We start from the raw sequence: 14,881 nt of genomic DNA on the forward strand, positions 1-14,881 counted from the left end.
AAAAAGAAGACCGAACATTTAATTACAACAACAATTAAATAAACTGAACATTTAATTTGAAATTTTGTTCATGAAAATCAAATAGTCCTTTCTGTGACCTTGGCGTGCTCATAACAACTGACATTATCATTTCAAAGTTTGCATTGCATTGTATCTTATCATGCACTTAAGGGTAATAAAATCTATTTGTCAAGTTTGTACTCATTAGTAACACTTGTATAAGCACAACACACATTTTAAACAACTCAATTTTAAATTACTAACTTTGTTCAACAGATGGCAGCACCAGCAGTTGGCATCGATCTTGGTACAACGTTCTCCTGTGTTGCAGTCTTCAGGAATGGCAAGGTATTAACTATTTTGGCATATTTTGGTCAGACCAGTAAAGTTTGCTCTCGTTTTTTGGTGGGAGCAATGGTTTTTTGAGTAAAAACCATTGCTCCCACCAAAAAGCGACGCTCCGGCGCAGACGTACGGGGAGAAGGCGAAGGCAATTCGCTGCTCGCCTGATCCCCTAGTGAGACCAGCGGGCTCTGGACAGAGACTCCGTAGCCTGCATTGCACGGCCTCACTCGTCTGGGGGGCGGGTCGGAGGACAACCGACTCGCCCCTCCGTTGGCGCGGGAGCCCTGGTACAAGCTAGGGCGGCCGGGCGGCGCGGCGGCGTCGGCATTGGGCGGTGAATGTTCACTGATGCCATGGCGCCGACTCAACCGGCGAGAGGGAAACTCGGAGGGGTTATAGTGGGGTAGGCCCTCCAGTGTGAAGGGAGAGTCTCCACATAACTCCTGAGTCTCCCTGGGCTCAGGGGTATCCATAAAGATTTCCCCCTATAAAGTTTTCTCACTCGCCAAAGCCGTTGGAAGTTTTTTATTGTTTTTTTCTTTTGATTTGAAACTCGGCGTTTTCATTAATTACGGTACCGGCACGCTATGATGGCCGGTTTGACAGATTCGAAAAAAATATAATAATTGTTATATAAAAATATAATAATATAAGAACGAAAATCAAAATGTTAATTAATATATCGTCAATTCGAAACTTCTTTGTTTTGCATTGAGCTTTGACGCGAGTTTGCCGGCGGTAGAAGTTGTGCTAGCCAGCGATCCTATAAGTGCCAAGTTGTGTCGTAAAATTATACATCCATAAATTTTATTGCACTTCACTATTGACAAAATAATGTACATCAATTAGCTCCTACAATGTAGTTATGAATTAATACGAAACTTGATGAGCGGGCAAACGTCAAAACGGCCATCATAGCGTGTTGGTATTTTAAATGACTGTTAATAAAATTAATTTAAGGTATAAAGAAAAATAATTTAAGGTATTTGAAGACCGATGACGCCTGCCCATTGCAGTCCCAGTGCCCTTCGGGGCTTTAAATTGCTAAGACCTGAGGAGCTCTGCCTCAACGCCCGTCACCCTGAGACATAAATTGACAAGTCCCATGTGCCTGTAATTTCACCAGCACCCTTACCCTTTTAAACCGAAACGCAGTCATGCTGACATTACTGCTTGGCTGTCGAAATAGGTAAGGTGGCAGTGGCAACTTACCTTAACTTCTCATGTGGGGTAAAGCGGCAGATATTCAAACCATATTTGTATTGCAAAAACGAGCGATTCGTTCTGTGTACCGTCTAGGCTCTCGGGTTTCTCTCAGAGAAAAGTTTGAGGAGACTGGTATCATGACTGTGGCATCACAGTACATTTACTCAAATATTTTATATGCCCGTAAAAATATACATTTCAATAAGAAAGAAGATATCCATAATATTAACCTTACAACAAAGTCCAAACTCGTGATTCCACGTTTTCGTTTGTCTAAGGTAAACAACTCTTTTATGGGGAACTGTATACGTTTTTACAATAAGATTCCGGAGCATATATTAAGTTTATCATTTCCTAAGTTTAAAAACTACATTAGAAATATTTTGATCGAAAAGTCATATTACAAAATTGAAGACTACGTGTTAGATAAAGATGTATGGAAAGACGACATGGCTCCAGAATCCACACAAATTTGATTCAAAGTGTATTCCGTAGCATTTAAGTTTATTTGAAAAGAGCAATCCCTAGAGTTTCTTGCTCGTTCTTCTCAGGGAGGTCAGCGTAGTGAACGAGCAGTAGCTTAAATGTGACGTTTTCAAGTGTAAATTTATTTTACCTAGGGAATAAATAATCTTTGACTTTGACCTGCAGCTTGATTTTGATTGCCTCTCCCGATCGGAAACTGCATCTTTTCCGAGTCGAGGCGTATAATATTGCGGATGGGCTACCCGATCGGTTCGATTCCGTTTTGAATTAAAATCAGGGCCCAGGACGAACTCTTTCCCACGGAGCTTTAGTGCTACTGGCCTACATGAAATTTTTCTTTCTGCTCAGAATCACGTTATACTTGTTTTTCCAAACAAACCAACGTTATGTCTAATATTTAATGCATACTAACACTGCATTCTGTGTGGTAACTGTGTAGTTATGTAAGTTATTAATTTAAATACCTAAAACAGCTAAGTAAACCGTAATAATGGGACCTTTGAAAAGCCCAACCCGTTGGTTTTTTTAAAAAAAATATACGCTGTTTGATTTCCGAATTTGTTTCATAAAAAAATAATTCTTTACGATTAACATATGAGGTTATGTGTCTTCATTAGATGTCGGCCATATTGGTTTACATTTTTGGTATTTTCCATTGACTTACAAATAAATGGACGACGGGTCTAATACAAAAACCACGAAAAAAATGTCCCAAGTCAACCTATTTAAACGTAGTAACATGTAAAGGAATATGAAAAAGCTAAAACGTTGAATTTGAATTGTAATGTCATCGCAGTATACTGTCTAATTTTGCTTGCTTCGCTGTCAGTCGAACAAACGAAGGCTAGAGCGTGAATGACGCTCTGTATACGATTTTAACGCCCTATAAGTTCGGACACTTTTTAGCGCGGACCCGACGTCCATATAATTGTAAGTCAATGGTATTTTCTAACCTAGACTATCACTTTGTTTACACATTCTTTGAATCTCGTATTGTTAAAAGGTGGAGGTGATACCCAACGCCGAAGGCAACCGCATCACGCCGTCGTACGTGGCCTTCACGGACACCGAACGACTCGTCGGTGACGCCGCCAAGGCCCAGGACGCGGTCAACCCCGAAAACACCATTTTCGGTATGTCAATTGAATCAATCCTATACTTTCCACTTACGGAATAAACAAATTAATGAAAGTGTGTTCTTTTGTAGCCATAATTATGTTCCTTAAGAACATAATCGGGCAACGAAACTCTCATTGGTATAGGATTTCTAGCTTTAAATAAACTTCCATTAAAATTATTGAATACAACGCCATCTAGTGTTGAGTAATGGTACTCCAAAGGCAAATTCGTCATTACATGAGCTGTTGATTGAACAGGATGTATTGACGATTAAGTAAATTTTACTGAATTCCAATAGGATTAATTTTTCTACATAACATTATTTCTCAAATTTAGTTTGTTAATGGTATTCAATTAAGTCTATATTATCTTAGTTTTGTAATGACAGATTAAGTCGACAGGTGTGTGCGTTAGGTAACAACGGATTTTGTATTAAAGCCGGTTGATACCATTCCAACTAGTTTATTTATCCTAGGTTAGTCCAGGGAAGTACTGCCACCTTACCTACTTCTGCCGCCAAGCAGTAATGTCAGCATTACTGTGTTCCGGTTTTGACGGGTGCTGGTGAAATTACAGGCACATGGGACTTGTCAACTTATGTCTCAGGGTGACGGGCGCAGTGGCAGTACCCGTGCCCCTCAGTTCTTTGCGATTTAAAGCTCTGAGTGGCACTGCAACTGGTATGGACAGGCGTGTAACTTACCTTCAGGCTCGCGACTTGTTCGCCCCGTCACTTGTTATTATAAAAAAAAATATTCCTAGGGGCATTGACTTACAATTATATGGACGTCGGGTCCGCGCTAAAAAGTGTCTGAACTTGTAAGGCGTTAAAATCGTATACAGAGCGTCAAACTCCGCTTTAGTCTTCATTTGTTCGACTGACAGCGCGATACTGCGATGACATTACAATTTAAATTCAACGTTTTAGCTTTTTCATATTCTTTTACATGTCACTACGTTTAAATAGGTTGACTGGGGACATTTTTTCGTGGTTTTTGTATTAGACCCGTCGTCCATTTATTTGTAAGTCAATGCCTAGGGGCGATATGTTTACATATGGATACAAGGTACTCCTTGTACTTTAAAAAAATACCAAGTAGTTTATAGTAACTACTTGGTATTATATACACCAAATAGTAATAAACTACTTGGTATTTTTTTTTAATTAGGCAACACTAGCATGACTATGAGCACAGTCTCCTTTAACACACGGACGTCGTAATAAACAGTTGTCAAACTGTGTCACAGAACAATAAATACAGTAGAAGTGCTTAGTTTGCGAGGCATGTGTGCCAACAGTACGTGAAATATCACGTACTTGTAACAAAAGTAAACCTTATACTGCTGCAATATGGTCGCCTCTTTTTAGAGAACTATGTAAACATCTCTGATTCGTCGTCAGTCATCTATTGACCGCTAGATGGCAGCACGTTTATGGAAATTATAATATAAAATCAAGACTTGCAATAATAGGCATTGAACTTATAAGAATATGGTAATAGACTAAGGTAACCGTCCTGAATTTGTTATTTCTTTTTTTACGACCAATCATTATCAAGATTTCATAGTGTTTCAAATTAAGTTAGTGTGAGTTTTGGCGACAGCGGTTCTTCAGTTTTTTCTTCCGTAGCCAGTCTCATACCTTTCGCAACGGGGTTGGGCCGTCGATGACGTTTTTGGTTGGTTTAATGTTCTAACATCGGAACTAACACTGGCCTAAGCCTAGTGACCGCCATTAAAGAAATAATAATAATAATAAAAGATTTTAGCAGAATAACAAAGACTGTCATAAGTGCAATACAATCTCAGTGGAGTCTCAATACAGTTACAATGACCAGTGGTTTCAAGGAAGTTAGCAGAATTAGGACCCTGTATTATGCGTCAATTACTACAATCACTTGGTTGAAAAACCAAGTACAAAGACACGACGCAAGCACATAGAAAAATTCGTGAGGTCCGTTGGTTCGTTCCGTGGCTTAGTTGGTATAGCGTCTGGCACGGTATGCAAGAAGACGTCGGTTCGAATCCGACCGGATCGAAGGAATTTTTTCTGAGTGTTTTTTCTGAGTGTTCGATCTTTGTATTAATAATTATAACAAACTAGTGGAGTAATTTCACCAAAAAATAATTGAATATCAATTCAATAAAAATTTAATTACTACAATCACTGTAAAACTCGCCGCTTGGTATTTGTAACACATTTTCCGGTAATTGGCGCCATCCATGATATATTACGATGCACTTCTAGAGAACACTCCAGAAATAATGCTTCGGAGTGCCAAAAGTACAATATATAGTTTATTATGTATCAGATCTGCCTTTATCCCGAAAGGTTTGGAAAAATACAATTTCACTCTCGATTAATGGGGGACAAAAGAGAATGACAATTAAGCAAAGTTATGGATGGCTTGTTACAGATGCCAAGCGGCTGATTGGGCGTCGGTTCGACGACCCCGTGGTGCAAAAGGATATGAAGCAATGGCCTTTCAAAGTAGTTGAAAATGACGGCGGAAGGCCTAAAATCGAAGTGACGTTTAAGGGTGAAACCAAGAGTTTCTTTCCTGAAGAAGTGAGTGCAATGGTGCTGTCCTCACTCAAGGACCAAGCCGAGTCATACCTCGGTGCGACGGTGCGCAACGCCGTGATCACCGTGCCGGCGTACTTCAACGATTCCCAGCGTCAGGCCACCAAAGACGCCGGCACCATCGCAGGCCTCAACGTGCTACGCATCATCAACGAACCTACTGCTGCTGTTCTTGCTTACGGACTGGACAAAACCGATGACGACGAAGAACGTAACGTGCTAATTTTCGACTTGGGAGGCGGGACTTTTGACGTCTCTGTACTGACCATAGAGGAAGGCATCTACGAGGTCAGAGCTACCGCTGGCGACACTCACCTGGGCGGTGAAGATTTCGACACTCGTATGGTGGAATATTGTCTAAGTGAGTTTGAAAAGGAGCACGACATAGATTTGAGTGAAGACAAAAAAGCCCGGATTAGAATTAAGAACCAATGTGAGCGCGCCAAGCGTATTCTGTCTACAGCAATGCAAGCAAGTATTGATATCGCTGGACTGCATGAAGGTGAAGATTTTCACATAAATTTCACTCGAGCACAATTCGAAGAGCTGAACAGGGACCATTTTGAGAAGACTTTGGCACCTATGGAGAAAGCATTGCGCGATGCCAAAATAGACAAGGCAGATATCAACGAAGTCATTCTTGTAGGAGGTTCGACCAGGATTCCGTTTATCCAAAAACTGGTGTTGGATTTCTTTGAGGATAAAGAGTTAAACAAGAGTGTGAATCCTGACGAGGCCGTTGCGTACGGAGCGGCTGTGCAGGCGGCGATTCTGGACGGGGATCCTTCTGAAGTTATCATGGATTTGGTGCTCGTGGACGTGGCGCCTCTGTCACTGGGAATCAACACTATTGGGAATGTTATGACAAAGTTGATAGAACGGAATACTACTATCCCTACGAAAGCAACGCGGACTTTTACCACCGCAGTGGACAATCAACAGCAGGTAATTTTGAATTCTTACAATTATTTCTGCCGACATTTTTCGGTTTTTTGACGCCAAAAGTCAATACAGTGATTGTTTTTTCACCGTGTTAATTATTTTTTAGGTTCTCGTTCAAGTATTCGAAGGCGAACGCATAATGACGCGTGAGAATAATCTTCTGGGTAAATTTTCACTTACCGGTATCCCGCCAGCCGCCAAGGGGGTTCCACAAATTGACGTCACTTTCGAAATTGACGAAGACGGAATACTCAATGTGTCAGCTGTCGAACTTAGCACGAATAAATCGAAAAACATCACCATAACGAATGATAAAGGCAGACTTTCCAAGCACCAGATCGACAGAATGGTCAAAGAAGCAGAAATGTACAAAAAGGAAGAGGAACAAATAAAAATCTCTGCTGAAGCGAGAAATTCACTGGAGTATTATTGCTACAGGTTAGTTGAAACTTTGAATTAGTTATTTTGTTATGTTTCTCCTATATGATTAAAGCATCATCGTGTCAACTTAGCTCCCTATTATAGTCGTCACCAAATAAGAGGCCTAATTTGACAGCTAAAGAAGCCCTTAGTATGTAACTTTGAATGCGATCAACGAAACAATAAACCAACAATAATTAGCATAATTGAGCTTACATAAAATACATAAATTTTATTGAAACATTATATAATATGACAAAACATATTGAAGTACTATTTTCCAAAATAAAATGCAATTTTGAGTTACTCCGAAACGTCCTGAAAACAGTTACGTCCTCAAGCTATTTTTTTCTTAAATAATAGTGTTGTAAGCAATTAATCGCCGAATTTCACCGAGTCACTTCGATTTCTCGGAAAATATATTGACTTATGCAGTTGTTTTATTGATGAACTTACTTATTTACACTAAATTCTCGTAATAAACCATTTATGAATATTATAAAATCAAAATTAAAAGAATTGGATACAATTCATCGGAATTTTACGAACTTAAGAGGAATTGCTACAAATGTATTGCTTTTAACATAATTGCACGATTTGGCCTTTTAGGCCCCCTGATTAACAATGAACCGAAAAATAATCTAAGCAATCACAAACTCTTAAAATGTTGAATCGATTTCTCGTGAAAATCGTATAATGTGATTTCCGTCACGATGACAAGTGGCAAATTTGGCTTCTTATTTGGTGACGACTACAATCAGCGAATATGATCGTCGATATCTCAAACGAAAATTGCTGAACGGCCTGCTGGCCCTATGCGGGTTGGGGACGCGTTTTCTGAGGGTTGTGAACCGTCTTCAACGCGCAGGTTTCATTACGATATTTCCCTTCACCGAAAAGCTCATGGTAAATATTTATTTCGCGTATAAAGTCCGAGAATCTCAAATATGAGAGCCCGAATTCGAAGACTTGAGTAGACAGACGTAGGTGAAACAATTGTTACAAGGTTTTTCGTAAGTGATCAAAACATTGGTCTTGTCTTCCAGCATGAGGTCGAAGGCGGAGAACAAAGCTTTCAAGGACCGCATACAGCCGGAAACAAAGCAAGCAGTCTTGGACAAGTGCAAAGAGATACTCGGTTGGCTCGGGGAGAACCAGCAGGCTACAGCCAAAGAACTCAATAGTAAACTGAGTGATCTCGAGAGAGTGTGCGTGCCAATTAAGAAATTGTAATAAGGTCGAAAGTCGAATAAATAGTTCGACTTTGTATTAATAATTACAACAAAGTATTAAAGTTATGTCACAAAAGAAATATAAATTGGGAATTTGACTATGATCAAACAGCATTAAATTCAATTTAAAAAAACCATTAATACATTTAGTAAAGCGGCTCAACTTCAGCCTGTCGTAACTGTAAGAGACAGAACTCACGAAGCGGTTTTGACTCGCGCCCGCTGCGGTTGCGGGACAGCTGTTTCATTTCAACTGTCACGATACCACAGGTTTGTGCGGTCACGTAGCCGCCGCGGTTGCGGAACGGCCCGCAAACTTGGCGGGAGACGCGAGGTTACTTACGATCAATTGAGATCATCAGTTAAGTCTCAGACGTCGCCATGGACTCATCAAAAACGAGCTATCGCGTTATACTTACTTCATCGAAGGATTAAAAGAAGGAGACCTAAAAGATTCTGGGTGCATCCTCTGATTCAGGAAAGAGATCGTTACGGATTATTCGTTGTTCCTATTAATGAGTTAAAAAAACATGAAGACAATTCTTTAATTTTTTTCGGATGGCCGTATCTACTTATTCAGAACTTTTAAGAAAAATGGTAACTGGTAGTAAATTAATTGATCGACTTCAACTCCGGCTGCGGTTGCGGCCGCCGCGAGCAACCGTCTCCGCTGCGGGCGTAAAACGCGTCGTGAGATGTACTACTAAATTTTGCAACCGCGGCGGGCGCGGGTGAAAACCACTCCATGAGTTCTTAGCCTAAAGATACCAGCTGAGTGAGAGGATTCATAAATCTCTCACAAGATGTCGCTTACTTAAACATAACAATAATCTATAACATTCATAGAAAAATTGCGTCGACCTGCGACTTGTAGCTCAGTTGGCAGAGCGACGCTACGTGCAACGTGATCACAGGTTAAGTCCTGTCGGGTCGAAACAAAAAAACAAAACAAACAAACAAAAGTTTTTCTTTGTGTTCGATCACGAAGTTGTTTCGTAGTCAACATAAATATTCATGTAAAATGTTGAATTTCGGGGTCCAAAAGTAGCTTATAAACTTTTTTAATATTAAATTTTTTATGTTATTAAAATGAAAATGAATGAGTATTAAAATATTGTTTTATTTACTTAGACTTTTACATTTTTAACCGACTTCAAAAGGTATGTTACGCGATAACTCCGGAGGCATTTGTGAAACGACTTTGACGATTCTTTGTTTGTTGGAAAAACGGTACCTCATATGTGGTCCCATTTAAATTTGAAGAAAATTATCCACCGCTAAGGGTGGTAATCTATGATGAATGACTTTTGAGGTCGGTTTTTCCCCAAATGAGTTCCACGTGTTAAATTGGTTTTGGTAGTACAAGTACAAGGAATCTGTCGTGAATCATTGTTTGTATATTTCGATGTACGCTTTCACATGGCGACCTTCAGCCAGTGTTGGGCGTTAATCAATTAAATTTCAATCAATAATTCAATCAGATTAAAAAATCAATTCAATTGAAATCAATTGCAATTAAATCAATTGCGACGCTTGGGTGCCCCGGTTGGGGTCCCCGCTTGGCCCCAAGCGGGCCCCAAACCGGGCCCCCAACCGGGGACGCCAACCGGGGACCCCAAGCGGGGACGCCAACCGGGGCCCCCAACCAGGCCCCCAACCGGCCCCCTGACCTGCCCCCAGCAGGCCCACAACCAGCGCCCTAACTCACCCCCATATGCCTTATAAATTTATCATAATTGTCAGTTTTAATTGTTAATTCTTAATCAAAAACATTGAAAAGATTGAAAATTGATTAATTGTTAATTGTAGGTATTTGCGATTAACAATTGATCAATCGTTAATTGCTGTTTCGCAATTGACAATTAATCAATTGTCAATCTTTAATTGCCAATTAAATTTTGCCCAACACTGCCTTCAGCAGAGCGTCTGCAGGTAAGTCGCTCATCAATCAATACTCTATTGCATTGTCTACAATGTTTTACAGGATGATAGGTTTAATATTTGACAGATCATTGTATACCCTTAGAATAATAACGCATAGAATGATAGTTTCATATCAAACGAACTGTCACAAGTGAGGCAAAAATCAAATTCATGTAGGCTAGTTTTAGTAGTAGGTTAATTTTCGGTTTTATTGAATATTTATATAAAAATACAAGTTGAAATGCGTTACTTCCTTGTGGAACGTGATGTTAGTATCTATTTTATGTTGGTCTGGCGTATTTTTACACTCATTTACCGCACATTTCGTCATTTTTAGCTAAAATTCTTGAGCTGTTCGCGGTGCAAGTTGACCTTGAGCACTGACGGCCCGCCCGCTCGTGAAGGCCCATTGGGAGCGCTTCAATTTGCCTCACTTAGCGTGTGCGGACTAGGTTTCTATGCGTTGTTATTCTAAGTGTAGACCCTGGATAGGGCACAACAAACTGGTAAGGACATAATAAATTCTGAAACAGCATAACAACATTTTTCTATTGGCAATCTCTTTACTTTTTTTTTATAAATATTATGTCGCTTTTCTCATCTACTAACGACTTTGGTAATTTATTACAAACTTTGATCGACATTAGGAGTGGACTAGAAGAGCTCATTTTAAGTCGGGTGCTTTTATCAGTTTTGTATGTGTAACGTGTAGCAATATCTCTTCGCCTTGTGAGTGGGTCTAGATTCCACACAATATAATTCAGTGTATTCCATAGCATTTAATTTTATTTAGATAGATGGATGACCTGGTAAGGGCGGCGGGTAACTGATGGATGCACGTCGCGTCCGATCGGCTGGTCTGGAAATCTTTGGGGGAGGCCTGTGTTCAGCAGTGGACGTCTTCCGGCTGATATGATGAAGTTTATTTAAAAAGAACAACCCCTAGACTTTCTTGTTCGTTCTTCTCAGGGAAGTCAGCGCAGTGAACGAGCATTAGCTTAAAAAATTACGTTTTCAAGCATTGACTTACAAATAAATGGACGACGGGTCTAATACAAAAACCACGAAAAAAATGTCCCAAGTCAACCTATTTAAACGTAGTGACATGTAAATGAATATGAAAAAGCTAAAACGTTGTATTTAAATTGTAATGTCAACGCAGTACTGTCTAATTTTGCTTGCTTCGCTGTCAGTCGAACAAACGAAGACTAAAGCGTGAATGACGCTCTGTATACGATTTTAACGCCCTATAAGTTCGGACACTTTTTAGCGCGGACCCGACGTCCATATAATTGTAAGTCAATGTTTTCAAGTGTAAAAACTTTATATATAATACTCTTTATTGTACAAAAAAAAGGAACATGAAACAGACGTTACAATGGACATATACAAAGGTGAGCTTATCTCTATAAGAGATCTCTTCCAGCCAACCCTAGCCGTGGTGCAAAAATGAAGTCTGCGGGACTAATTATTGTACAACAAAATTTAAATTTAAATGTGAATAAAATATAAATAATAATAATATACATACGACAGACATACACACATACATGAAGTTTATATACATAAATACATACATAAGCAGAATATACATATACTATAATAACAGATTATTTGTTTACAAATATGTTTCCTATAAACTATCTAACGCGTTCGACAGGAAGTGCTCTTTTAATTTGTGTTTGAAAGATGCCACCGATGGACTGTCACGAATGTTAGCAGGTAGTTTGGAATAAATGATTTTACTTTACCTATGGAATAAATGATTTTGACATGAATAACTGCGCGGCTTGTATGTGTTCGCTCCCGCTGGCGCCGTGTATAAGGACTCACACATTTACATAACCTAAGGGTTCATTCTGAGTGCAGGCGTGGGCGCGGCGGCGTGTGCCCGCGCGGGGCAGGTTAAGACCTGCCCCGCATCTATATTAGAATATGTAACAATATTAGACATAACTGGTTGAAGACTGTACCACCTCACTCAACCGTGACCATGGGACCTGTAAAGAGCCCGAAACGTCGGTTTGTTTGAAAAAACAAATATACGCGATTTAAATCCGGAAAAATAGTTTCATTTCCTATGTGTAACAATCGCGAAAACCTAAGAACTCGAAATGTAAAAATATTTCAACCAACTGAATGAATCAAACTACAAATACTTAATAATTAGTTGATAATGAGTTTATATACTTGTAATTTTTGAGGAATTCATAATACTTATTAATATATTACATTCTCTCGACCTTCTCCATAATGTTTTTTGCTTTAATTCTAAAATTGTTTTGACATCAATATTAAATTTTGACATTTTTGTTTACGCCAATTTCTATTCTAAACTTTTATATTATTTTGCTTCATTTTATTGTATTCAATGTCTTGGCTTGCAGTGTCCTATTCAGGGTCATGTACAAGGTCAAGAGCACGTCAAGCTGGACACTTATAACTTAAATCCAACTCTATGCCGCTTACGATAAGAATGGTCCAAAGTACAAAGTGTCAAGCTTGACGTGCTCTTGAGTGTACTACACTCTAGTCCTAATGTAACACATTTGTAACACCTGCTATGTACATGCGACAATAAATAAATACTAACACAAAAATAAGTTATGACTTAAAGAAACAGAATTCCGTTGACTATCAATAATATTGTCATAAAACATTTAACCAAATTCTGAATTTCGATTGTCTGCTTGTTGCAGATGCAAAGCGACTGATCGGGCGTCGCTTCGACGATCCCGTGGCGAAGGCAGACATGAAGCTGTGGCCGTTCACCGTCGTCAACGAGGACGGCAGACCTAAGATCCAGGCCCGGTTCAAGGGAGAACGCAAGAGCTTCTTCCCTGAAGAAATAAGCGCCATGGTGCTGTCCACACTCAAAAACTCGGCAGAGGCGTACATTGGCAAACCGGTGCACAATGTTGTGGTGACCGTGCCAGCGTACTTCAACGATTCCCAGCGTCAGGCCACCAAGGACGCCGGCACTATCGCAGGCCTCAACGTGCTGCGCATCATCAATGAACCGACGGCCGGTGCGATAGCTTACGGCCTCGATACACCCGAAGAAGACGAGCGAAATGTGCTAATTTTCGATTTGGGAGGCGGTACTTTCGACGTATCCATACTGACCATCGAAGAGGGCATCTTTGAGGTCCGCGCTACGGCTGGGGACACGCACCTTGGCGGTGAAGACTTCGATGCCCGCCTAGTGGAGCACTGCGCCAGCGAATTCGCCAGGAAGTACGGGCTGGATCTACGCAAAGACAAGAAGGCTCTGAGGAGGCTGAGAACGGCGTGTGAGCGTGCAAAGCGTGCGCTTTCGTCAGCGACCCAGGCCACCGTGGAGTTGGACGCGCTGTACGGTGGTAAAGACTTGCACGCGGTCATCACTCGCGCGTGCTTCGAAGAGCTCAACCAGGACCTGTTCCAGAAGACCAAAAATATCTTGGAACAAGCGATGCGCGATGCGAAGATGGGTAAAGACGATATAGCAGATGTAGTGTTGATTGGAGGGTCGACACGAATCCCGTGCGTTCAGCAGATGGTTAAGGCGTTCTTCGGAAAAGAACCGAGTAAGACCGTAAATCCGGACGAAGCCGTCGCTCACGGCGCAGCTATTCAAGCCGCAGTCCTCGACGGTGACCCTTCTGAGGTCATCTCTGATCTCGTCCTCGTCGATGTGACCCCTCTTTCCCTCGGCATCGAGGTAGTTGGAGGTATCATGAGTGTAATCATCCCCCGGAACACGACCATCCCCACTAAAAACACGAAGAGGTATTACAACTCTTATGACAACCAAACCGAATTTTTGATCAAAGTGTTTGAAGGCGAGCGAAAGATGACAGCCGATAACCACAAATTGGGAGAGTTTATTTTGTCCCGCGTTCCACCATTGCCTCGGGGACAAGCTGCTGCAGATGTAACCTTTGAGATAGATGCCGATGGGATCCTTCACGTTTCGGCAGTGCAAACCGTCACAAAGAGTACAAACCAGATAACGATCACTAGCAACAAAGGGCGGCTATCGAAGGAGGAGATTTCGCGACTGGTGCGGGAGGCGGAAGCCATGAAGCGGGATGACGAGGCCAGGCGAGAGGCGGCCGAGGCGAGAAATGAGCTGGAGCGCATTTGCTGGCGCGGGCAGCGCGTAGGACAAGGTCGCGTCAGGGACAAGTGCCAGTCCGTGCTGGACTGGCTTTCTGATGTAGGAGCCAAGGCGTCGGCGCGCGAAATCGCCTCGAAACGACAGGAGTTGCAACTGCTCTTCGATATGGCGAACTTGAAGATTTAAACCGTGTAAGGCACACGCCATTGACAGCGTCGAGTAAAATTTATAAAAAATATACGCTATACTCGATTCAACAAAGCTGTGGTTGTGACAGATCGTTTAAGAGTTCTAATAAATAGATACGTCTGCTTAAATTAGTATCACAGTAGTACTAGTTATTAATAATATTGTAATGCAAATTTTCAGCTTAGTGCCCCGACCCACTGGGCCACTAGTCGCGGCCACAAAACGCGACGACTAGTGGCTGAGTCAAGCTACTAGACGCGGCCACAAAACGCGACGACTAGTGGCTGAGTCAAGCTACTAGACGCGGCCACAAAACGCGACGACTAGTGGCCG

The 14,881-nt window shown here is 41.2% G+C and overlaps 1 protein-coding gene across 2 annotated transcripts; it reads left to right on the plus strand.

Moving 5' to 3' along the window:
• Positions 1–217: 217 nt before the first annotated feature.
• Positions 218–14,875, plus strand: LOC113238748 (heat shock cognate 71 kDa protein-like). Of its 2 annotated transcripts, XM_026475586.1 has the most exons (5): positions 218–348; positions 3,041–3,170; positions 5,574–6,685; positions 6,789–7,120; positions 8,149–9,392. In XM_026475586.1, the coding sequence occupies exons 1-5, from the start codon at positions 277–279 to the stop codon at positions 8,333–8,335; spliced, it is 1,833 nt and encodes a 610-aa protein (XP_026331371.1). In that variant the 5' UTR covers positions 218–276; the 3' UTR covers positions 8,336–9,392. The 2 variants fall into 2 exon arrangements, with proteins under 2 accessions (XP_026331371.1, XP_026331377.1); XM_026475592.1 differs by lacking the exons at positions 5,574–6,685; positions 6,789–7,120; positions 8,149–9,392 and adding an exon at positions 12,957–14,875.
• Positions 14,876–14,881: the final 6 nt, after the last annotated feature.

The sequence above is a fragment of the Hyposmocoma kahamanoa genome, unplaced genomic scaffold, assembly GCF_003589595.1.
Source record: "Hyposmocoma kahamanoa isolate Upper Pololo Valley unplaced genomic scaffold, ASM358959v1 108, whole genome shotgun sequence".
NCBI lineage: Eukaryota > Metazoa > Arthropoda > Insecta > Lepidoptera > Cosmopterigidae > Hyposmocoma > Hyposmocoma kahamanoa.